The 24,768-nt window shown below is 41.6% G+C and overlaps 1 protein-coding gene across 1 annotated transcript; it reads right to left on the bottom strand.

Moving 5' to 3' along the window:
- Positions 1 to 371: 371 nt before the first annotated feature.
- Positions 372 to 23,037, bottom strand: LOC120394310 (butyrophilin subfamily 1 member A1-like). Its single transcript, XM_039518569.1, has 4 exons — positions 22,875 to 23,037; positions 6,731 to 6,751; positions 2,660 to 2,686; positions 372 to 1,322 (listed from the first exon to the last, which is right to left on the bottom strand). Exons 1-4 carry the CDS (start codon positions 23,035 to 23,037, stop codon positions 787 to 789), a joined length of 747 nt encoding a protein of 248 aa, XP_039374503.1. The 3' UTR covers positions 372 to 786.
- Between the last annotated feature and the right edge of the window lie 1,731 nt (positions 23,038 to 24,768).

The following is a 24,768-nucleotide window of genomic DNA, read 5'->3' as shown; positions in this document are numbered from 1 at the left end:
TTATGGAAAACATACAGATATGATGGCAACACAAACAATACACAGCATAGGTGCTGGAACTAGGGGTGCGGGGATGCAGGAGGTTCTGCCACATCCCCTGGCCTGAAGTAGTTTCCATCATATCCAGGATTTACAGTTTGGTTCAATGGCTCTCAGCATCCCCACTATAAAAATTGTTCCAGCACCCCTGAATACACAGCTAATCTTTTATTTTCCAAAGAAACATCAGTTCAAATTGTTATGGGTTTGACATAAACTAATAATGAGATGTCAAATAACTAGGCTCAATCAATTTTTATTAATCAAAATTAGTACAACATGATACAAAAAGGAAAAGTCAATTAATTACCAACCATCCTAAAGACAGCAGTGTGACTAGTCAAACTTTCTCAAGATCGGGTGCATCCTCCATCTGTATTTATACCTGACTCAAAGATTGGTTATTCAGTTTAGCAGAGAAACATTAGTATAGGACATTATTTGCTTACTCTTAGCTGCTAATACACCTAATCCAGATAAACTGGAAGTTAGCTATGAAAAAAATTACTTTCATCATTAATAGCTCTGTTTGTGAGATTCCAGTACAGTTCCATTCCTTATTTGCTGAGCCACCCCTGCAGCATTAGCAATATTTGTAAATATAATTTCACAGGGAATGTTATTCCAGATCACCTTTCTTCTAACTGAAAAGCATTCTGTTACTTTGATTCAGTTTGGTCAACAGTGCCATGAAGCCGCACAGGGCTTTGGCTGAGTTTGGTCAACAAAACAGGACATCTTGGCATTTTAAATTGATTTCTTGTCTTTAATTGAACAAACTCTCATTGTTGTTTCTTTGTGGGGATTTTTAAAGAAGGGATAAACCTCTCCTGAGAATGAACAATCATTAAATGTGAACAACACAGACATGTCAGTTACATTGAAAAAGGTCACCTGCCCATCTTGGTAACTAAGGTAAACTCCAATTTTCTGGGGCTTTTTCTGCACCCTGACCTGGGTCCATGGATCTGTTTTTGCCCAATAATCTCTGCCACTCAGACCCAGAGCCCAGAATCCCTCTTTAGGTGATATGGAAAGTTTTCCTTTTCTCTTTGCGGATTTTCTGGCCACTCCCAGGTCCCAGTCACTGATCTTCTGAACATTCACCTCCCAGTAGTGCTTTCCAGAAGAGAATCCTTCAAAACCCAACACACAGACAGTTGAATCAAACCTCTCTGGATATGGTGGAACTTTCTGAGGTTGGGTTTCATGTTTCAAACTCTTCTTATCCCCAGCAATGGAGAGGTTGGGGTGGGCTGTGCCGGCATCAAGTGTAATGTCATCTGAAAAGAGAGATTGGGTTGTCAAAAGCACTGGTCTAATGTCAATCTAAGAGGGGATAAGTGAAGTTTACAGGGTGGGCCCCATCCTGTACATCCTTCTCAGGTGGGAGTTTTGCCTGATTGAAGCCTGCTTGACAATGTTTTTGTTGTATTGAAATTCATCAGATATGAGAGTTGTCTGAATTTGACAAACTGAAAGTGATTCTGACCTATTTGGTGGCATTCTCAAGGGGGATATAGCCAAATTCATCCAACATTTAGTAACATTAGAATTCACAAAACCCTTATTCAGCTTCTGCCTAATCTTGCAGGCACATAAATTCCTTTAGCACCTAAGTGTCCACCATTAAAGTGCCTAAACTTTGGCAGCTGGGCCTGCACTCAGCCACCTGATTCCGGACATTGCCTAGCAGCTTGGCACTTAACATAAATTAGGTGCAGCCCTGCCTAGTCTGCCTTTGGGGCCTGATCCAGTAGATGTGCTCAGATGAGATGAAACCCTTATATGTGCTTAAAGTTTAGTACTTGCTTAAATACTCTGCTGAACTGGGACCTTGGGAGAAAAGAAACATTAATCTTTGAACAGACAATCAGACTATAGAGAAGAAAATTACTGCGCCTGATTGTCTGTTCAAAGATTAATGTTTCTTTTCTCCCAAGGTCCCAGTTCAGCAGAGCTTTGAGATGATCAGAAGAAAATTGCAATAAAATGCAAATTACTGTCACATTCTCATATCCATATCTGCCATAAATCACCATGATTGCACCTCTCTTTCATCATCCCCTTAATGAATATCACTCAGTAGCATATTCTTCTTTTCCAACATCACCATCAATCATAAGTCAACACTGCTACTAACTTTTCACCACTGTCTTCATCAGTATCAATGCCATCACAATCCCAAATATTTCACTCCTGGTCACAACTACCCACCTTCATAACCCCTGTCAGCATTACTCATCTTAGTATGATTAATGGAGTCACCATCACCACCTCATCTGTGTTTTTACCCTGCTCCAAATCCTGAGGCCCTGATTTAGGATTTCCTCAGTCCTTACCCACATCTCTCAATGAGGGTTAATTCTGATCTCACATCTGTGCAAATCAGGAGTGACTTCACATAGATCCATGAAGTTACACTGGTGTGTAATTAGTACAAGGTCAGAATCAGGTCCTGATATAAATGGGAGTTTTGCCTAAGTAAAGACTGTGTATAAACTGATTATGGATCTCAGGATTTGTTCTCAGCATAACAATATTTTATTATGTTTCTAGTTTTGGTTAATACATTAACACAATGATTTCTTAATACTGGAAGAAATGTGTATACTGTTACCTGTCTCATTACGAGCCTTTCTCCATTCTGAAATCAGAATAAGAAATAACAGACATTGAAATAAAAGTATCAGAGGGGTAGCCGTGTTAGTCTGGATCTATAAAAGCAGCAAAGAGTCCTGTGGCACCTTATAGACTAACAGATGTATTGGAGCATGAGCTTACATGGGTAAATACCCACTTCATCGGATGCATGTAGTGGAAACTTCCAGAGGAAGGTCTAAATATGGAAGCAAGAATCTTCTGTGTGGTGATGAAACTTGGCTCCTTGGTCTGATAGCCCCAGAAGGAGTGTGTGATGGGGTTAATGCCCCACTCGGTTATGGTGTTACACAAATTACCACAGCAATGTCTCTCCATACTCCCCTGTAGCCAAGGGTCAACTGAAAAGGAGAAAAATGCTCTGCAGACTTGCCAGTCTGCCGCGAGGTGGAGCACCTTTGTTCGGTCCCTGCATGGCTCACGTAGGGCCTGGCCTTGGAACCAGATCTGACAATCCTCAGCAGACTTGATTGCAGTCACCCTACAGGACTTGCACCTCTTCCTGGCTCAGGGGCTTCTGGGAACCCCGCAAGCTGGGACAGTTATGGTGGGTTTCAAGGTAGTAGAGGGGATTTCTGGGAGCCCACAGATTAGGCCCTCCAATCTACCCAACACTTCCTCTTGCTGAGTCTCTGTGCCTGTCTCTGCTCCTTCACGGCGAGCCCTGAACCCCCAGCCCCTCCTTGCTACTCTTGTCTCTGGTGGTGGTTTCTCTCCCCTCCATGGGGCTCAGCCTGGCTAGGTTTGTCCCTGTGTCATGGTGAGGTCCTGCCCCTTCACAGCCCCTGACCCCTCCCTCCTGACTGACCCCAACCCCATTCACCAGCCCCACCCACTCACCACCCCTGGCTCTGCCCCCTCATCTCCTTTCATGCTGCCTTGCTCACTGCCCCTCACCCTGCTCACCAGCCCCACTCCCTCAGCAACCTTGGCCTCATCCCTTCACCACCCCTTAGCCAGCCCCCTTGCCCCATCCTCCCCACTACGCTTTACCCTCTCCCTCCCTGACCCCTCACTGCCACTTGCCCTGGCCACACTGCCCCTCGACCCACCATCTTCATTGGCCCTGCCCCCCTCACCACCCATCTTCCGGACTCCATCACCACCCCTTGACCCATGCCTGCAGTTCTGTGTCTGGTGCTGGGTTCACTGACCAACACAGGGCTGGGTCTGTCATTGTGTCATGGAGGTTTTCTTCTCTCAGCGCTGACCCTCGCCAGCTCACTTGGCCACTCCCCACTCTTTCATGTGGCTCTTTTCTCCCTCGCTTTCCCCCCAGCTCCTCTCCCCTGCAGCTGCTCTCACTGTCTCCTTCCCCAGCATACACAGAGACTTGAACCTGAGCTGGACTCCCAGTTCTGCAGAAAAGGACCTAGAGGTTACAGTGGACGAAAAGCTGAATATGAGTCAACAGTGTGCCCTTGTTGCCAAGAAGGCTAATGGTATTTTGGGTTGTATAAGTAGGGGCATTTCCAGCAGATCGAGGGATGTGATCATTCCCCTCTACTCAGCACTGGTGAGGCCTCATTTGGAGTACTGTGTCCAGTTTTGGGCCCCACACTACAAGAAGGATGTGGATAAATTGGAGAGAGTCCAGCGGAGGGCAACAAAAATGATTAGGGGGCTGGAGCACATGATTTATGAGGAGAGTCTGAGGGAACTGGGATTGTTTAATCTGCAAAAGAGAATAATGAGTGGGGATTTGATAGCTGCTTTCAACTACCTGAAAGGGGGTTCCAAAGTGGATGGATCTAGACTGTTCTCAGTGATAGAAGATGACAGAACAAGGAGTAATGGTCTCAAATTGCAGAGGGAGAGGTTTAGGTTGGACATTAAGAAAATCTTTTTCACTAGTAGGGTGGTGAAGAACTGGAATGGGTTACCTAGGGAGGTAGTGGAATCTCCTTCCTTAGAGGTTTTTAAGGTCAGGCTTGACAAAACCCTGGCTGGGATGATTTAGTTGGGTTTGGTCCTGCTTTGAGCAGGGGGTTGGACTAGATGACCTCCTGAGGTCCCTTCCAACCCTGAGATTCTATGATTCTATGATTGGCCCGGCTGCCTGGTCAATCAGACTGACTTGGGCTGTGGGATACTTCAGAATGGCCCTGTTCCAGAGCTCTCTGATTGGCCAGAGGTCCTCTCAATACCAGGGTCCTGACTCCTCCTTGGCCTCTCTACTCTCTCCTGCCTTGGGGAGATGCCAGCCAAACAAACCCACCAAGTTTTAGTGAGGGACCAACTGTCCCCTTACAGCAACATATCACTTTTAGGCTCCTAGCCATGCAATGGAATTTACAAGGCCTCAGTTAGGTGCCAGCCTCCCTATTCACTGCATGGTGTAGCTTGTAGTTAATAAATTAATCTATTATATGATAGTGATGGGTTAATCAATATCGCAAGGTTTAAAGCTGAAATGCAAGAAACCTACAGGCTTAGGCCTATAAAATATTTAGTTTAGCCAACTTAGGCCTTAGGACTTAGGATAAGTCAAATTATAAAAATATGAGCAGAAGTAAGTTAATAAGAAATCTTTTGAGCTTGTGTCTGTTTCTATGCTGATTTTTATTAAAATAACTGCTGAGTTTGGATAATAATGTCTGAGGAAACCACAAACTAACTGCTAGTATCTACGGTGTAATGTTAGAGACATCCTTAAGGTATCCATGTTACTATGGTGATCAAGTGGCATAAATATTAACAAGTTAAAAGAAGAAATATCCATGTGGCCTATCAGGTGAAGAGTCTGGGCTAGAGGGAGGTGCCTAAGATGTATCTCACAGGAAAAGCAGCAGTGTGTACCTATGTGCACATAAAAATGGCGGGGGAGGAGGACAACCTCCCTTTTAACCTTTAACCCAGTGCTTACAGCACTCACCCAGAATGGGGGAGACCTAGTTCTCACCCTCTGCCTGAAGTACAGTAGGGATTAGAACTTGACTTTCCCACCTCCAAATCCTAATCACTGGGTTGAAGGTTATAAGGGAGGTCCAGAGTGTTGTATCCTGGGGGTAACTGTTTTAGGAAGAAATCACTGGAGACACAGAGAGCTGTACACCTTAAAACCAGCCATTTATTGCCACACACTGAACTAAACAAGAACCAGCCAAAACTGGCTGGGCTATCCCCTAATAATCTAACTCAGTTGCCATAGCAAGAATAAGATTCTATTACTACAACAACCAAATACAGAACACTCAGTGACACTTCGGGTGGGGATGGGAGTAATGAAGTCTTGTTTCCATCCTACCCTTCAATTATGAGCTGGCTCCTCAGTGGGATATTCCCACTGTGCAGAATACACCACCTTAAAGGACTTTAAACTGTTACCATTACCAGCAAATCCCATGGCAAATACAGACGGCATGCAGTATTGATGCCAAGCCATGTCCCCTTTTTCCTGGCCAAACACCTTGCACTAGGCCAGATATAGGAGCATGTATAGTGCTTGTAATCGTACAAAGATTCCCTAATGCAAGGGGAAATTGCTAGAGCTCAATTCCATTGATCTTTGTGGACATTTGTGCAGTTTGTAGCTTCTTCATGCTGCTCTATGTGGATCAGAATCTGACTTTTTTTAATTCAAAGAGCTACTATTCCACAGTAACGTGCAACATTTAAAACAGATATAATTTTATCAACTCAAAATGATTTCCCCAATGACTAACACACCATATCCTATCATGAAAAAAATCATCTTATAGAAAATTTCTGCTAGCCTCCTAGAAACACAGTGATAAAATTAACAGAACAGGAGGCATAGCATTATGGAATGTCCATAATTTCCAGTGATTCTGGAAAATCCGTCCTTCAATTTTAAACCACCGAGGAAATAAATACAATTATTCTAGGGCAATAAATCAATGTGGTGTCAGAGAAACTCATCACAGTTCCCTTATGGGGTTTAAAAGAAACCTGCGGAGTAATTAATTCTCCTTGAATTGAGCAAAGGCAATGAAATGAAAAAAAATCTGTTTTCATTTAAGAACATTCTTCTGAAGGATAGTAGCAGTTGCGAAATCAAAGAACTTACCAAGTTCATTCTGGAGTTGGTCTGCAAAAGAGCAGTACAATTTCCATTAGAAATTGGTGAACAACCAGTCATCAGCTGCCAGTTTTCTCTTTCCTACAAACCACAGCTGATCCATCACCCAGATCTAGTAATAATTCGGAATCTTGCATTCCATAACTAACCAAAAAAAAGGCTCTGTGCTCACAAATAACTGCAGACTCACCCAATGACTCCTTTTTACCAATTCCCATCTCCCAGCCACCCATTACCACACACCTTATCGGCTACAGCTTAAAACGTCAGTGTCTTGTAGAAACTACCGTGGTACCAACAAATACAAGTAAATGGTGTTAAGTCTGATTTCTATTAAACTAAAGAATGAAAATAAACCTACAGTTTTCTTTCTCAAACTTCTCTGAAATAACATAAAAATAAAATGTATTTCAAAATAATACAAGTCTCTCGATATGCTATTTGTTCTGTAGCATCCAAATGTAAAGTAATGGACAGATTCCCTCCACTTCTGTACATCCTATGGGACATTCAGACAGATTCTAGCTACGTTTTTATATGGCATTCATTGTTATATGATTTTGTAGGCTGAGAAATGAGATTACTAAAACAGAGACTGGGAAAGAGAACCTGGCATATAGATAGCAAGATTAAAGGGAAATGATGAAAGAAACTTTGGAATGTGAGGGGGGGAAAAAGTAGAAAAAAATAACAATTATTTAAACTAAGTAAAATGGAAAGACATTTTCAGAGTCTAAGATGAGCTCCCTTTTGCTGTTGTACATCTCAAAGTATATTTTCCATAGTGTACATAGATTGTTAGTGTGTAATTTTGAGACCTCCTGTGTCCAGACATCCTGTATCTCCTGTTAACTTAATTTGGAGTTGTGGGAGCTCACTCTTCTGAAAATCAGGGGAAAGCTCTCTGAAGTGGGAGATGCCCAACAAATGGTAACTATAACCAAAAATGTTATCCCTAGGCAGTAAAAGACATTTCTGAGCTAAGAGAGGAGGGAGGGATAATACAAATTCCAAGAAATAAATTACATTTTTTTCAGTTGTAGATGTTTTCTTATTTTTTTTCTTTCTGTTTATTTCTACTTTTGTTGGTTTCATTTTATTTTATTTGGGTGAAATCAATGGGCAATCCTATACCTACCATATTTTTCCCTCAGACAAACAAATCAATGTTTCAGCATTCACAAATAGGCTACACTCAGCCTCAGATAAGCACAAATAGCTCCTGTGGACAGGCTAGTGAAGGGAGGGGGTGGTGTTCTGCCTGTGTTCTGGTGCCTGTTGGGGGTTTGTTTTGCTGTAGGTGGTGGTGGTTTACTTTGGTTTGTGTTTCCTGGACTAACAGGTTTTAGGTGGGAATGCTATGACCGATACAGAGGCAGCAGTGAAAGACACAATGAGGATGACTGGATGTGGAAGCTGCAGCATCTTCATGATCCTGGGAGGGGGTACCCAAAAAGAGTTTTGTCTGCATGAAGTGCCACCTGATAGAACTGATGGAAGAAAAGATCTGAGGACTGGAGATGCAGGTGGAAACTCTGAGTTTAGAAGAGGATTTGAATGGATGATGGAGCAAAGACATGAAGGGAAAAGCTCAGACTTGCAGATGGAAGCAGGACCAAAGAATTCTGAGGGGAGACTGCTGGGTGAGAAAAGTGGATGGTGGAAGCATATGACTAAGAGAACCAGGCAGAGGAAAAGACGGGCCAGTGAAGGAGAAATAGAACTCAGGATCAGGTTTGCAGAGTTGGAAAATGAAGAAGGGGCACAGCAGGTGGTTGCTGAAGGTGAGAGGGCAAGGAAGAAAAGAGCAGCTAGTCCTATAGGAATAGGAGAAGAGTCAATGGAGACAATACCAAATATGAGCCCCAGGAGGATACGGGACGGTTGCGGACGATTGCAAGGGACCATAGAAATTGAGAGGACTTGAAGCCAGGGGGGAACAGGGGATAGACTGGAGATTCACACCGTCACCAGGAAAAGGCAGGTCTACGTGATTGGGGACTCCTTACTGAGAAGAATAGACAGGCCTGTAACTAGAACTGATCCAGAGAACAGAAGGGTGTGTTGTCTGCCGGGTGCTAAAATACAGGATGTGGACCTGAGGCTGAAAAGGATCCTAACGGGAGCGGGAAAGAATTTGCTGATTGTCCTTCATGTGGGAACGAATTATATGGCTAGATTCTCGCTGGAACGTATCAAGGGAGACTATGCCAGACTGGGGAAGACTCTTAAGGAAATTGAGGCTCAGGTGATCTTCAGTGGGATTCTGCCTATTTCTAGAGAAGGGCAACAAAGGGGTGACAAATCCTAGTGAGGCAAATAGAAAGGAGCACAAACAGTGCCAACTTAAGTGCAAGAGTGTAATAAGAAAAGCCAAAGAGGAGTTTGAAGAACGGCTAGCCAAAAACTCCAAAGGTAATAACAAAATGTTTTTAAGTACATCAGCAGCAGGAAGCCTGCTAAACTACCAGTGGGGCCCCTTGACGATCGAAATACAAAAGGAGTGCTTAAAGATGATAAAGTCGTTGCGGAGAAACTAAATGGATTCTTTGCTTCAGTCTTCACGGCTGAGGATGTTAGGGAGATTCCCAAACCTGAGCTGGCTTTTGTAGGTGACAAATCTGAGGAACTGTCACAGATTGAAGTGTCACTAGAGGAGGTTTTGGAATTAATTGATAAACTCAACATTAACAAGTCACGGGACCAGATGGCATTCACCCAAGAGTTCTGAAAGAACTCAAATGTGAAGTTGCAGAACTATTAACTAAGGTTTGTAGCCTGTCCTTTAAATCGGCATCGGTACCCAATGACTGGAAGTTAGCTAATATTTAAAAAGGGCTCTAGAGGTGATCCCGGCAATTACAGACCGGTAAGTCTAACGTTGGTACCGGGCAAATTAGTTGAAACAATAGTTAAGAATAAAATTGTCAGACACATAGAAAAACATAAACTGTTGAGCAATAGTCAACATGGTTTCTGTAAAGGGAAATCGTGTCTTACTAATCTATTAGAGTTCTTTGAAGGGGTCAAAAAACATGTGGACAAAGGGGATCCGGTGGACATAGTGTACTTAGATTTCCAGAAAGCCTTTGACAAGGTCCCTCACCAAAGGCTCTTACGTAAATTAAGCTGTCATGGGATAAAAGGGAAGGTCCTTCCATAGATTGAGAACTGGTTAAAGGACAGGGAACAAAGGGTAGGAATTAATGGTAAATTCTCAGAATGGAGAGGGGTAACTAGTGGTGTTCCCCAAGGGTCAGTCCTAGGACCAATCCTATTCAATTTATTCATAAATCATCTGGAGAAAGGGGTAAACAGTGAGGTGGCAAAGTTTGCAGATGATACTAAACTACTCAAGATAGTTAAGACCAAAGCAGATTGTGAAGAACTTCAAAAAGATCTCACAAAACTAAGTGATTGGGCAACAAAATGGCAAATGAAATTTAATGTGGATAAATGTAAAGTAATGCACATTGGAAAAAATAACCCCAACTATACATACAACATGATGGGGGCTAATTTAGCTACAACGAGTCAGGAAAAAGATCTTGGAGTCATCGTGGATAGTTCTCTGAAGATGTCCACACAGTGTGCAGAGGCGGTCAAAAAAGCAAACAGGATGTTAGGAATAATTAAAAAGGGGATAGAGAATAAGACTGAGAATATATTATTGCCCTTATATAAATCCATGGTACGCCCACATCTCGAATACTGTGTACAGATGTGGTCTCCTCACCTCAAAAAAGATATTCTAGCACTAGAAAAGGTTCAGAAAAGGGCAACTAAAATGATTAGGGGTTTGGAGAGGATCCCATACGAGGAAAGATTAAAGAGGCTAGGACTCTTCAGCTTGGAAAAGAGAAGACTAAGGGAGGGTATGATAGAGGTATATAAAATCATGAGTGATGTTGAGAAAGTGGATAAGGAAAAGTTATTTACTTATTCCCATAATACAAGAACTAGGGGTCACCAAATGAAATTAATAGGCAGCAGGTTTAAAACAAATAAAAGGAAGTTCTTCTTCACGCAGTGCACAGTCAACTTGTGGAGCTAGGACTATAACAATGTTTAAAAGGGGACTGGATAAATTCATGGTTGCTAAGTCCATAAATGGCTATTAGCTAGGATGGGTAAGAATGGTGTGCCTAGCCTCTGTTGGTCAGAGGATGGAGATGGATGGCAGGAGAGAGATCACTTGAACATTGCCTGTTAGGTTCACTCCCTCTGGGGCACCTGGCATTGGCCACTGTCAGTAGACAGATACTGCTAGATGGACCTTTGGTCTGACCCGGTACGGCCGTTCTTATGTTCTTATGTTCTTACAAGATTATGGTTATCAACAGATGGCTCAGACGGTGGTGCTATAAGGAGGGATTTGGGAAGTATGACCACTGGGAAGCATTCATGGACAGAGGACTGTTCTCTTGGGATGGATTTCACCTGAGTAAGGAGGGAAATAGACTTCTAGGATGGAGGCTGGAACAACTGATTAAGAGAGCTTTAAACTAGGAATTCGGGGGACATATCCAAGTAATCTGCATGCCAGAATTTAACAATGAGAGGGAAGAAAACAAAAAGAAAGGATACAGCCGTGGGTAGGAGAATGGACATAAGGAGGAAGGGTAGTGTAGGTAATCGGGTAAATAATGTCAGTGAAGCCAAACAGCAAAAAATTAAGATGTTTGTACACTAATGTGAGAAGCCTAGGTAGCAAAATGGAGGAACTAGAGCTACTTGTACAGGAAGTGAAACCGGATATTATAGGGATAACAGAAACATGGTGGAATAGTAATCATGACTGGAGTACAGGTATTGAAGGCTATGTGCTATTTAGGAAAGACAGAAATAAAGGCAAAGGTGGTGGAGTAGCATTGTATATCAATGATGAGGTAAACTGTAAAGAAATAAGAAGTGATGGAATGGATAAGACAGAGTCTGTTTGGGCAAAAATCACACTGGGAAAGAAAACTACTAGAGCCTCCCCTGAAATAGTGCTTGGGGTGGGCTACAGACTGCCGGGATCTGATTTGGATGTGGATAGAGACCTCTTTAATGTTTTTAACGAAGTAAACACTTATGGGAATTGTGTGATCATAGGAGACTTTAACTTCCCAGATATAGACTGGAGGACAAATGCTAGTAGTAATAATAGGGCTCAGATTTTCCTGGATGCAATAGCTGATGGATTTCTTCATCAAGTAGTTGAAGAACCAACAAGGGGGATGCCATTTTAGATTTGGTTTGGTGAGTAGTGAGGACCTCATAGAAGACATGGTTGTAAGGGGACAACCTTAGTTCGAGCGATCATGAGCTAATTCAGTTCAAACTAAATGGAAGGATAAACAAAAATAGATCTGGGACTAGGGTTTTTTTATTTCAAAAGGGCTGACTTTAAAGAATTAAGGAAAATAGTTAGGGAAGTGGATTGGACTGAAGAACTTGTGGAGCTAAAGGCAGAAGAGGCCTGGATTTACTTCAAATCAAAGTTGCAGAAACTATCAGAAGCCTGCATCGCAAGAAAGGGGAAAAAATCATAGGCACGAGTTGTAGACCAAGCTGGATGAGCAAACATCTCAGAGGTGATTAAGAAAAAACAGCCTTCAAGGAGTGGAAGATGGGAGGGATTAGCAAGGAAAGCTACCTTATTGAGGTCAGAACACGTAGGGATAAAGTGAGAAAGGCCAAAAGCCATGTAGAGTTGGACCTTGCAAAGGGAATTAAAACCAATAGTAAAAGGTTCCATAGCCATATAAATAAGAAGAAAACAAAGAAAGAAGAAGTGGGACCACTAAATACGGAGGATGGAGTGGAGGTTAAGGATAATCTAGGCATGGCCCAATATCTAAACAAATACTTTGCCTCAGTCTTTAATGAGGCTAATGAGGAGCTTAGGGATAATGGTAGGATGAAAAATGGAGGTAGATATTACCACATCCGAGGTAGAAGCCAAACTTGAACAGCTTAATGGGACGAAATCAGAGAGCCCAGATAATCTTCATCCAAGAATATTAAAGGAAATGGCACATGAAATTGCAAGCCCATTAGCAAGAATTTTTAATGAATCAGTAAACTCAGGGGTTGTACCATACGACTGGAGAATTGCTAACATAGTTCCTATTTTTAAGAAAGGGGAAAAAGGGTGATCTGAGTAACTATAGGCCTGTTAGTTTAACATCTGTAGTATGCAAGATCTTGGAAAACATTCTGAAGGAGAAAGTAGTTAAGGACATTAAGGTCAATGGTAATTGGGACAAAATACAACATGGTTTTACAAAAGGTAGATCATGCCAAACCAACCTGATCTCCTTCTTTGAGAAGGTAATAGATTTTTTTAGACAAAGGAAACACAGTAGATCTAATATACCTCGATTTCAGTAAGGCATTTGATACGGTTCCACATGAGGAATTATTAGTTAAATTGGAAAAGGTGGGGATCAATAAGAAAATTGAAAGATGGATAAGGAACTGATTAAAGGGGAGACTACAACGGGTCATACTGAAAGGTGAACTGTCAGGCTGGAAGGAGGTTACTAGTGGAGTTCCTCAGGGATTGGTTTTGGGACCAATCTTATATAATCTTTTTATTACTGACCTTGGCACAAAAAGTGGGAATGTGCTAATAAAGTTTGTGGATGACACAAAGCTGGGAGGTATTGCTAACACAGAGAAGGATATCATACAGAAAGATCTGGATGACCTTGTAAACTGGAGTAATAGTAATAGGATGAAATTTAATAGTGAAAAGTTCAAGGTCATGCATTTAGGGATTAATAACAAGAATTATTGTTATAAGCTGGGGACGCATCAATTGGGAGTAACAGAGGAGGAGAAGGACCATGGAGTATTGGTTGATCACAGGATGACTATGAGCCGCCAATGTGATATGGCCATGAAAAAAGTTAATGCGGTTTTAGGATGCATCAGGCGAGGTATTTCCAGTAAAGATAAGGAGGTGTTAGTACCATAGCACTGGTGAGTCCTCATCTGGAATATTGTGTGCAGTTTTGGTCTCCCATGTTTAAGAAGGATGAATTCAAACTGGAACAGGTACAGAGAAGGGCTACTAGGACGATCTGAGGAAAGGAAAACCTGTCTTATGAAAGGAGACTCAAAGAGCTTGGCTTGTTTAGCCTAACCGAAAGAAGACTGAGGGGAGATATGATTGCTCCTTATCAATATATCAGAGGGATAAATATCAGGGAGGGAGAGGAATTACTTAAGGTTAGTACCAATGTGGACACAAGAACAAAAGGATATAAACTGGACACTAGGAAGTTTAGACTTGAAATTAGACGAAGGTTTCTAACCATTAGAGGAGTGAAGTTCTGGAACAGCCTTCCAAGGGGAGTAGTGGATGCAAAAGACATATCTGGCTTCAAGACTAAGCTTGATAAGTTTATGGAGGGGATGGCCTATTTTTGGCAATTAATTGATCTTTGATTATTAGCAGGTAAGTATGCCCAGTGGTCTGTGATGGGATGTTAGATGGGTTGGGATCTGAGTTACTACAGATAATTCTTTCCTGGGTGCTGGCTGGTGAGTCTTGCCCACATGCTCAGGGTTTAACTGATCGCCATATTTGGGGTCGGGAAAGAATTTTCCTCCAGGGCAGATTGGCAGAGGCCCTGGAGGTTTTTTGCCTTCCTCTGCAGCATGAGGCACAGGTCACTTGCTGGAGGATTCTCTACACCTTGAGGTCTTTAAACCACGATTTGAGGACTTCAATAACTCAGACATAGTCTTAGGGGTTTGTTACAGGAGTGGGTGGGTGAGATTCTGTGACCTGCATTGTGCTGGAGGTCAGACTAGATGACCATAATGGTCCCTTCTGACCTTAAGTCTATGAATCTATGAAATTAGTGGGGCTGCTTATAGGGTTACTTGGAACAAAACTGTTCTGTTCTTCAAAAATGGACAAATGATGTAATTGCTCTTCTCAGCTCTAGATCCTCTTATATACACAGAAAAAACACCTCTAACCAGGAACACTGGTTACAGCACTCACTCAAGATATGGGCAACCCACTTCTCACTGTATGCCTGTGGTGAATCATAGATTTGAACTTAGGTTTCCTACCTCTCACCTGAGTGCCCTAATCACTGTGCTCAAGGTCATAATGGTGGTCCAGGGCTGTGGCTAAAGAACTGAGTAAAGTAAAACTTTGTGGGTGGGGAGGAGGAGTAATGAAAGGTTCTGTTTCCCTCCTATCCTCCAATTCTCAGCTTTCTCTGCAGTGGGATGTTCCAACTGTAACCAATACAACAGCTTGAAGGACCTTCTAAACTGTTTTGGTTACCAACAGATCCCTGGAGTAGTGCAGAAGACAGATTGTATGAATGTGGAACCAAGCCCCGCTTTTTCTGGACAAACACCTTGCACTGGGCCAGGAGGAGGTGATATAGGAGTGTGTATAGTGCCTGTACACCAAACAAAGATTCCCTAGTGCTAGGGGAATCCCCTAGAGTTCAGATCCATTGATTTCTGGGGGACTTTCATGTAGTTAGAGCAGCATGAAGAAGTTGCAATGTGGCTCAGAATCTGAGAGAAAGCATGTTTTTTATTCAAAGAGCTACTATTCCACAATAGAGAGCTACTCTTATAATAGATATAATTTTATGAATTCCATGTGATTTCCCCAATTACTAACACAGACCGTACCATGAAAAAAAATTACACTATAAAAATATTAACCTCATAGAAAATTTCTGCTAGCCTCCTACATACACGTTAAGACAAAATCAACAGAAGTGGAGGCATGGCATTATTGTATGTCTGTATAGTACAGTTATTTTGAAAATCACTCTTTCCATTTTAGACCAGAGAGCCAATTAGGGGATGAGAGATAGCTCAGTGGTTTGAGCATTAGCCTACTAAACCCAGGGTTGTGAGTTCAATCCTTAAGGGGGCCACTTAGGGATCTGGGGCAAAAATTGGCCCTGCTAGTGAAGGCAGGGGGCTGGACTCAATGACCTTTCAAGGTCCCTTCTAACTCTAGGAGATTGGTATATCTCCAATTATTACCTAAAATAAATAAGAATATTCTACCATGATTGATCAATTTTTCTATGAGAGAAAGTCATCACAGTTCTGTTATGGGATTAAAAAAACCTGCTTGGATTGAGCAAAGGCAATGATATGAAAAACATTATCTGCTTTGATTTATTAATATTATTCTGAAGGATAGTAGCAGGTGAGAAATCAAAGAGAACTTACGAAGTTTGGTCCGGAGTTGGTCTGTAAAAGAATAGTGTGATTTCCATTAGCAATTGGTGAACAGCAAATCATCAGCTACCAGTTTTTTTCCTTTCCTTTCCTACACCCACACCTGATCCATCACCCAAATCTAGTAACAATTAAGAATCTTGCATTCCATAACTAGCCAAAACAAAGGCCCTTTTCTTGCACATAACTGGAGACTTACCCCACACCCCAATTACTCTTCTTAACTAATTCTCATCTCCCAGCCACCCATTACCACTCACCTTATCAACTATAGCTTGAACCCCCAGTGTCTTGAAGGAACTATTGTGGTACCAACAAATATTAATAATTTGTGCTCAGTCTGATATCTAATTCAAAAATCAAAATAAACCTACAGTTTTCTTTCTCAAACTTCTCTGAAATAACATACAAATGAAATTTATTTCAAAATAATTCAAGTCTCTTGATATGCTATTTGTGCTGTAGCATCCAAATGTAAAGGAATGGACAGATTCCCTGCACTCCTGTACTTCCTATGTGACATTCACTGTAGGTCTTCATAGCAGCTGGGAGATGTGATTTCCAGCTTGGGTGGATGCAACAACTCTGCTTCAGTTTCTTCATAAGAATAGCAGTGAGGCAACATCGGACAGTGGCAATGTCTTGGGCTATCTGCCCAGGTATGTACCCAGCGGGATGGGAGGCATTGTACGTGGGTGGTTAGCCTGAACTTCTGCCTCTGCCACTATGTCCACAATGCTCTTTTTAGCTCACTAGCTTGAGCAAGAAAATTGACAAGATACTGAATCCCCATCTTCAGCTGTGTGGGGTTTTTCTTTTTCAAATTTAAAGAAATAGACAACCATTCAAATCAAGGACAATTTTTTTGAGGTCAGTGAGATGAATACATTGATGGTTCTTAATTTCACACAGCCTGCTTTTTGTGTGAGTGAAACTGTTCATTTTCCCATTATCTTCTGGAGATATAAAACATTAGAATCAAATTGGGCATGTTACAAATTTCAGCTGATAGTGATTACCACCACTTTTCTTTAGTGTGAATATGGTCACTAAGCAGTTAAAAATGAGCGGTAAGAAGCTGAAAACGCAAATTTAACTTGATGTAACTTGCTCTCCAGCACTATGAAATCCAATGAGAGTTCAATCCTTGAGGGGGCCATTTAAGGATTTGGGGATTTAGTTGGGGATTAGTCCTACTTTGAGCAGGGGGTTGGGCTAGATGATCTCCTGAGGTCCCTTCCAACCCTGATATTCTATTATTCTAACTGTTTGAGGGATTACACAGAACAAAGTACACCAATGATGTGACCTGAAATGGGAGGGAGCTATATCTATGTATATAATATCTTAAAAATGAAAAGAGAGCCTTGAGAACAGATTCTATCTACATTTTTATATGGCATTCCTTGTTATATGATCTCATAGGCTGAGAAATAAGATGACTAAATCAGAGAATGGGGAAGAGAACATGACACATCAATAGCAAGATTAAGGTGAATGATGAAAGAAACTTTGGAATGCGAGAAGTGAAAAAAAATGTAGAAAAAAATAACTATTTAAACTAAGTAAAATGGAAAGACCTGTTCAGAGTCTAAGATGAGCTCCCTTTTGCTATTGCACATCTCAAAGTATATTTTCCATAGTGTACACAGATTGTTAGTGTGTAATTTGAGACTTCCTATGTCCAGACAACCTGTGTCTTCGGTTGACTTAATTTGGAGTTGTGGGAGCTCACTCTTCTGAAAATCAGGGGAAAGCTCTCTGAAGTGGGAGATGCCCAACAAACGGTAAGTATAACAAAAAAAATGTTATCTCTAGGCAGTAAAAGACATTTCTGAGCTAAGAGAGGAGGGAGGGATAATACAAATTCCAAGAAATAAATTACATTTTTTTCAGTTGTAGAGGTTTTCTCATTTTTTTTCTTTGTTTGTTTGTACTTTTGTTTATTTTATTTTATTTGGGTGAAATCAATGGGCAATCCATACCTACCATATTTTTCCCTCAGACAAACAAATCAATGTTTCAGCATTCACAAATAGGCTACACTCAGCCTCAGATAAGCACAAATAGCTCCTATGGAAATTAGCAGAGATGGTCATAGGTTACTTGGAACAGAAATGTTCTTTTCTTAAAAAATGGACAAAGGATGTAAATGCTCTTCTCAGCTCAAGATCTTCTATACACAGAAAAGCCACCTTTAACCAGGGACCCTGATTACAGCATTCACCCAGGATGTAGGCAACCCAGTTCTTACCGTATATCTGTAGTGGATCAGAGATTTGAACCTGGGTTTCCCACTTCTCACCTGAGTGCCCTAATCACTGGGCTCAAAGTTGTAATGGTGGTCCAGAGCTATGGCTAAAGAACACTCAGTGAAACTTTGTGCGTGGGGAGAAGGAATAATGAAACTCCTAGAGCTCAGATCCATTGATTTTTGGGGACATTTGTGCAGTTAGTGCAGCATGAAGAAGATTCAATGTGGCTCAGAATCAGACATAATAGAGTGCAACACTTAAAATAGATATAATTTTATCAACTCAAAATGATTTCCCCAATTACTAACACACACCGTATCATGAAAAAAAAATACACTATGAAAATATTAACCCCATAGGAAATTTCTGACAGCCTCCTACATAATGTCAAAGATAAAATCAATGGAAGAATTATCTGTTTTGATTTATAACATTATTGTGAAGGATAATGGCATGTGAGAAATCAAAGAGAACTTACGAAGTTCGGTCTGGTATTGGTCTGCAAAAGAAAAGTGTGATTTCAATTACAAATTTGGGGAACAGGTGTTACCTTACTTCATTAAGGGAGCTGTTCCTGCAGACTTCCCCAATCATCAGCTGCCATTTTTCTCTTTCAGCTCCTTTCCTACACACAACACTTGAATCATTACCCAGATTTACTAACTACTCAGAGTCTTACATTTCAGAACTACACAAAGCAAAGGCCCTGTGATCTCACAAAACTGGAGAACGAGCCCACACCCCACGGACTCCTCTTTACGCGTGTTCTTCTCCCAACCACCCATTATCACAGAATGCTTATAGACAAAGGCTTAAACATTGAGTTTGTTTAAGGTATTGTAGTGATACCCACAATCTACCAGTAATTTGTGCTCAGTCTGATTAACACTAAACTCAAAATGCAAAATAAACCTAATGTTCTGTTTCTTAAGCTTGTCAGAAAAACATAAACATATTATTTTCTTTCAAAATAATGCAAGTCATTCAATATGCAAAATATAGTGTAGATCCCAAACTAAAGTAATGCATAGATACTCTACACTCCTGTACTTCCTTTGTGACACTCAGGGTACTTCTACATAGAATCATAGAACCTTAGGGTTAGAATGGACTGCAAGGATCATCTAGTCTAACCTCAGCCACAATGCAGGATTGGTTATGTTTAAAGCATCCAAGAGAGATGGCTATCCAGTCTCCTTTTGAAAACTTCCAGTGAAGGAGCTTCCACGACTTTTCTGGGCATTTTATCCCATTGTCCCACTGTTCTTACAATTGTTTTCCATCTTTTATATGGTAGACTTAAGTGGCTAGGCAGCAGTTCTGAAGAAAAGGACCTAGGGGTTACAGTGGATGAGAAGATGGATGTGAGTCAACAGTGTGCCTTTGTTGCCAAGAAGACTAATGACATTTTGGGCTGTATAAGTGGTAGCATTGCCAGGTGATCGAGGCCTCTATTCAGCATTGGTGAGACCTCATCTGGAGTACTGTGTCCAGTTTTGGGCCCCACACTACAAGAAGTGTGTGGAAAAATTGGAAAGAGTCCAGCGGAGGACAACAAAAATGATTAAGGGGCTGGAGCACATGACTTCTGAGGAGAGGCTGAGGGAACTGGGATTGTTTAGTCTGCAGAAGAGAAGAATGAGGGCGGATTTGATAGCTGCTTTCAACTACCTGAAATGGGGTTCCAAAGAGGATGGATCTAGACTGTTCTTAGTAGTACCTGATGACAGAAAAAAGAGTAATGGTCTCAAGTTGGAGTGGGGGAGGTTTAGGTTGGATATTAGGAAAAACTTTTTCACTAGGAGGGTGGTGAATCATTGGAATAGGTTGCCTATGGAGGTGGTGGAATTTCCTTCTTTAGAGGTTTTTAAGGTCAGGCTTGACAAAGCCCAGGCTGGGATGATTTATTTGGGGATTGGTCCGGCTTTGAGCAGGGGGTTAGATTAGATGACCTCCAGAGGTCCCTTCCAACCCTGATATTCTATGATTTGAAGACTGCTATCCTTTTTCCCCCTTCAGCTCCTCTTTTCCAAACTATACATACCCAGTTCCTTCACCCCTTGCTCCTATGGTTCGCATTCCATCCTTTTGATCATCTTTGTCTCTCACCTCTGGATCCTTTCCAGTTTCTCTAGCACCCTTTCTATATATGGGTGACCAAAATTGGACACAGAATTCCAACTGAGGCCTAACCAGTGTTGAGTAGAGTGCTACTGTTATCTCCCATGTCCTGCATGCTATGCCTCTGTTAATGCAACTAAAATTGCATTTGCTTTTTTTGCAAAAGCATTACATTGTTGACTCATGATGAGGTTGTGATCCACCACAACTACCAAATCCTTCTCAGGAGTGCTGCTGCCAAGCTAGTTATCCCCCATTTCTGTATTCGTGCATTTGTTTTTTCTTTCTGAAGTGTAGCACTTTTCATTTGTCTTTGTTGAATTTCATTTTGTTGTCTATAGCCCAGTTTTCCAATTTATCCAGATCCCTCTGAATTTTAGCTCTGTCCTCCAAAGTGTTTGAAACCCTTCTAGCTTTGTGTCATCTACAAAGTTGATCAGTATGCTCTCTATTCATACATCCACATCTTTAATAAAGATGTTAAATGACACTGGACCCAGAACAGGTCCCTGTGGAACCCAACTTGGGACCTCCTTCCACTCATTCTATTAATAGTTACACTTTGCGATTGTTTAACCAATTATTTTTCCACTTAATGGTAGTTTCACTGAACCCACATTTCTCCAGTTTACTTGTCAGAATGTCATGTGGGAGTGTGTCAAAAGCCTTTCTAAAGTCCAGATAGGTTATGTCCACCACATTTCCCCTATCCACAAAACCAGTTACCCTTTCAAAGAAGAAATCAAACTGGTTTGACATGATTTATTCTTAGTAAATCCAAGCTTGGTGCTAGTGATTACTCCTTCATTCTCCAGGTATTAGCAAATTAAATATTTTATACATTTCTCTAGTATCTTCCCAGGTATCAATGTCAGGCTGACTGTTCTATATGTAAGCAGAGTCAGGATGAGCTCTACCCTGACATCTGGTGGTAGATTATGGGGAGTGCAGAAAGAAGTTTCAAGTATTCACATTAGCATTCCAGTTATTTGCATTGGCACTCCCACCCCACTTAGCATACCGCAAAGCAGCATGGGATGGTTATTTTCACAGCTGTGGGAGCCCCAATTTCGTTGTTATTGGGGCAGGAGCAATAAAATGTTGTCACCCCGATTAAGTAAATGAGGAACTAAAAAACTGTCTTATAATAGAGGGTTTCATTATCAATTAAATAGCACTTGCTGGACAAGGGACATGGGTTCCAAAACCCAGTCAAGAGAGAGGCTGGGGACAGATATCTGTACTTGGTGGTATAGGCTCCTTGTGTGAGCCAGAAGCACTAGTTCCACCTAGGTCTCTCTCCACTGTGGAATGTCAGAGTTAATTTTTGATTCCCTTAAGAATCTAGATGCAGGTTACTGAGCTGAATTCACTGGTACCGGGGCTCCCCTACTATGAGCTGGAATCACTGAAGAGCTGGACTTACTGAGATGAGAGCACTGAGCACTGTGCTAATGAGTGGGGGAGCCTGAAGCAATACCGTGGAGCAGAGCAGCTGGCAGAGTGGAGTGGAGCAGTTTGTGCAGCCACTGGGTGAGTGGAGCTGAGCAACTCGCGAGGACGGCCGGAGCAGATCACAGGACAGCTGGTGGACCAGAGCAGCTGACAGAGTGGAGCAGCCCACAGAGCAAGCGGAGCTGAGCTGTTTGCAGGGATGACTAGTGGAAGCAGAACCCCACGAAGAGGCAGGGCAGTTGGCCCAGAACCACGTAAGGTGCCCTTTTCTACCCAGGCTGGGGAAGGGGACCTCTGCAGAGAGACTCTTGAACTCTGGGGCTGCACTGACCCGGGACAGAGACTTTTGGATTGTGGGACTTTTGGGACTGTGGGTGATTTGGGGGGTTGCTGGACTCAAGGGCCCAGAGAGAAGGACACAGCCCAATTTGCTGGGGTGGGTCTTTGCTCACGGTTTGACCTATGAACTCTAGTTGAGGTATTTTCCCAATTTAATGCTTGTTGTTTATCTCATGTGATTAAACCTTTTCTGCTACACCAAGAGTCTGTGCTTGCGAGAGGGGAAGTATTGCCTCCTTGAGGCACCCAGAGGTGTGTGTAAGATTTTCCCAGGTCACTGGGTGGGGGCTCGAGCTGGTTTGCATTACGTTGTGGGGAAGGGACCCCTATGTATTGAACCTGGCCCTTGCTGCTATCGTTTCAGCCTTGCAGAAGGGTTACATATAGTTACCCAGCTCTTCCTTTCCTCCCTTTTTAAAGATGGGTGCTACCTTGTCCCTTCTCCAGTTTTCTGGGACCTCTCCTGTCATCCATGAATTTACAAATATTATTGCCAGTGGCTTTGAGATTTCTTCAGCTAATTCCTTCAGCATCCTGGGGTGAGTAGCATCAGACCCTGCTGACTTGAATTCATTCAAGTTAGTCAGAGTATCTCTGATGTAGTCTTTACTTATCCTGATCTGCATTCCTTCCCCTTTATTGTCTATGGTAACTTCTCTAATCACTAGGTCACATGTTGTTGTTTGTGTGAAGATTGAAGAACAGTGCCACCTTCTTATAATTTTCTGTTACCAGCTCACCTTCTTCATTGAGCAATGGACTCATACCATCCCTGAATTTCCTTTTTTGTCTGACATATTTGAAACCCCCCTTCTTGTTGTTGCTAACATTTCTTGCCAGCTGTAACTCATTCCTTGCCTTGGCTTTTCTTATCTTGTCCCTACTCGCTTGTGCTATTCCCATGTATACTTCTTGGGTGACACACACCCTCCTTCCATTTCCTGTGTGTATCCCTTTTAGTTTTTAGACAGCTAAAAAGCTCCTTGTGCAGCCACATTGGTCTCCTTTGGCTCGTCTCTGAATCGGAATAGCTTGATATTGAGCCTCTGGTATTACATCATTTAACAACTGCCAGTCCTCCTGTGACTCCTTTTCTTTCTAATTGGTCTCTGCCTGCGACCTTGACTACTATTTTTCTGAATTTGTTGAAATCTGCATAGTAGCTGGGAGGTGTGATTTCCAGCTTCAGTGTACGTACACATGACAGGGCTGCTCGAGGTTGTGCCTAAAAACAGCGGTGTGGCTACAGTGACCCAGGGAAGTGAATGAGCCCTCTGACCAAGAACATACAATGGGGTTGGGCAGCATTTTAATTGGGTGTCTAACCTGAGCCACTGCCTCCTCCATCATGCCCACACTTCAATTTTTAGTTAGCTTTATCAAGAAAGATAATTAGCTAATTACATGAATTCACTTTCTGGGTTGTGGGGTTTTTCTTCCACACATTTAAAGAGAAAGCCATCTGAATCAGGGTTGTTTTTTTTTAAGGACAGTGAGATGAATAATTTAATGGTTCTTAATTTCATCACAAAGTCTGCTTCTATGTGAGTGAAACTGTTCACAAATCAATTGCAACTTACTCAGTGTCTCCTGGAGATCACCTATGGGACAAGAACAAAGGTTAGAATCAAAGCAGTAATGTTTACAAATTCATCAAAAATGACTAACCCCCCTTTTCGGTGGAGTGTGAATATAGTTACTGAGCAGTTAAAAATTAAGTGTGAGAAGCTTAAAGCCCAAATTTAGCTTGATGTAACTTGCTCTGCAGCACTATGAAATCCAGTATTAAGGCAAGTGTTTACGACATGACCCAAGACAAAATACACCAATTATTTGACCTACGGTGCGAGGGATATACATATCTGTATCTATATCTAGATTTTTATATTCCATTCATTGTTATATTGTGCAATAAGATGAGAAATGAGAGGACTAAAACAGACTGGGAGAAAGAGAATATAGCACATAGAAAGATTAAAAGGGAATGATGAAAATATTTGGAATGTGAGAAAAAAATTAAAAATGTTAGTAAACATTAACAGAAATATTATAATTAAGTAAAATGTAAAAATTTATTCAGAGTCTAAAATGAGCTTCATTTTGCTGTTGCCCATCTCCGAATTAAATTTTCAGTAGTGGCTACTGATTGTCAGTATATAATATGGGACCTTTTGTGTTCAGCGAACCTGTATCTCCTGTTGTATTAATCTGGAGTCATGAATGCTCAGAAGCTCTGAAAATGATGCCACACAGTCTGAAGCTGGCAAGTACCAATGGAAAGTTAAAAAAAAAAGTGATCCTTAGGCAGTAGAAGACATATGTGAGCTGAGGGTGAAGGAAGGAAGAAGGTAAAGTTCAAGAAATAAATATATTATAGCATTTTCCCATATCATTTTATTTATTTCATTTATGTAAAACTATGAGATAGCCCCATAAATACTTATAATCTTTTCCCTGGGGGTGTTTCTGAAAATCAATAGTTGAGAATTCAGAAAAGAGGTCAAACTCTTTCTTGAATAAGCACAAATAGCTCTGATGAAAGTCAGTGGAGATGCACAGAGAATTAGTTAAAACAGAATTGTTCTTTTCTTCAAAAATGGAGAAAGTATGTAACTGCTGTTCTCAGCTAAATGC

Source organism: Mauremys reevesii, unplaced genomic scaffold (genome assembly GCF_016161935.1).
Source record: "Mauremys reevesii isolate NIE-2019 unplaced genomic scaffold, ASM1616193v1 Contig5, whole genome shotgun sequence".
NCBI classification, from domain to species: Eukaryota; Metazoa; Chordata; order Testudines; family Geoemydidae; genus Mauremys; species Mauremys reevesii.
Note: the sequence above shows the minus strand (reverse complement) of the source record. Positions and strands in the feature narration are given on the sequence as shown.

Coding starts and splice junctions, on each gene's coding strand:
- LOC120394310 (XM_039518569.1), bottom strand. CDS start 23,037: ATGGGAATAGCACAAGCGAGTAGGGACAAGATAAGAAAAGCCAAGGCA. Junction 6,752..22,874: donor TCCATTGCTCAATGAAGAAG/GTGAGCTGGTAA, acceptor GCTCTTTTGCAG/ACCAACTCCAGAATGAACTT. Junction 2,687..6,730: donor CCAACTCCAGAATGAACTTG/GTAAGTTCTTTG, acceptor TTCTGATTTCAG/AATGGAGAAAGGCTCGTAAT.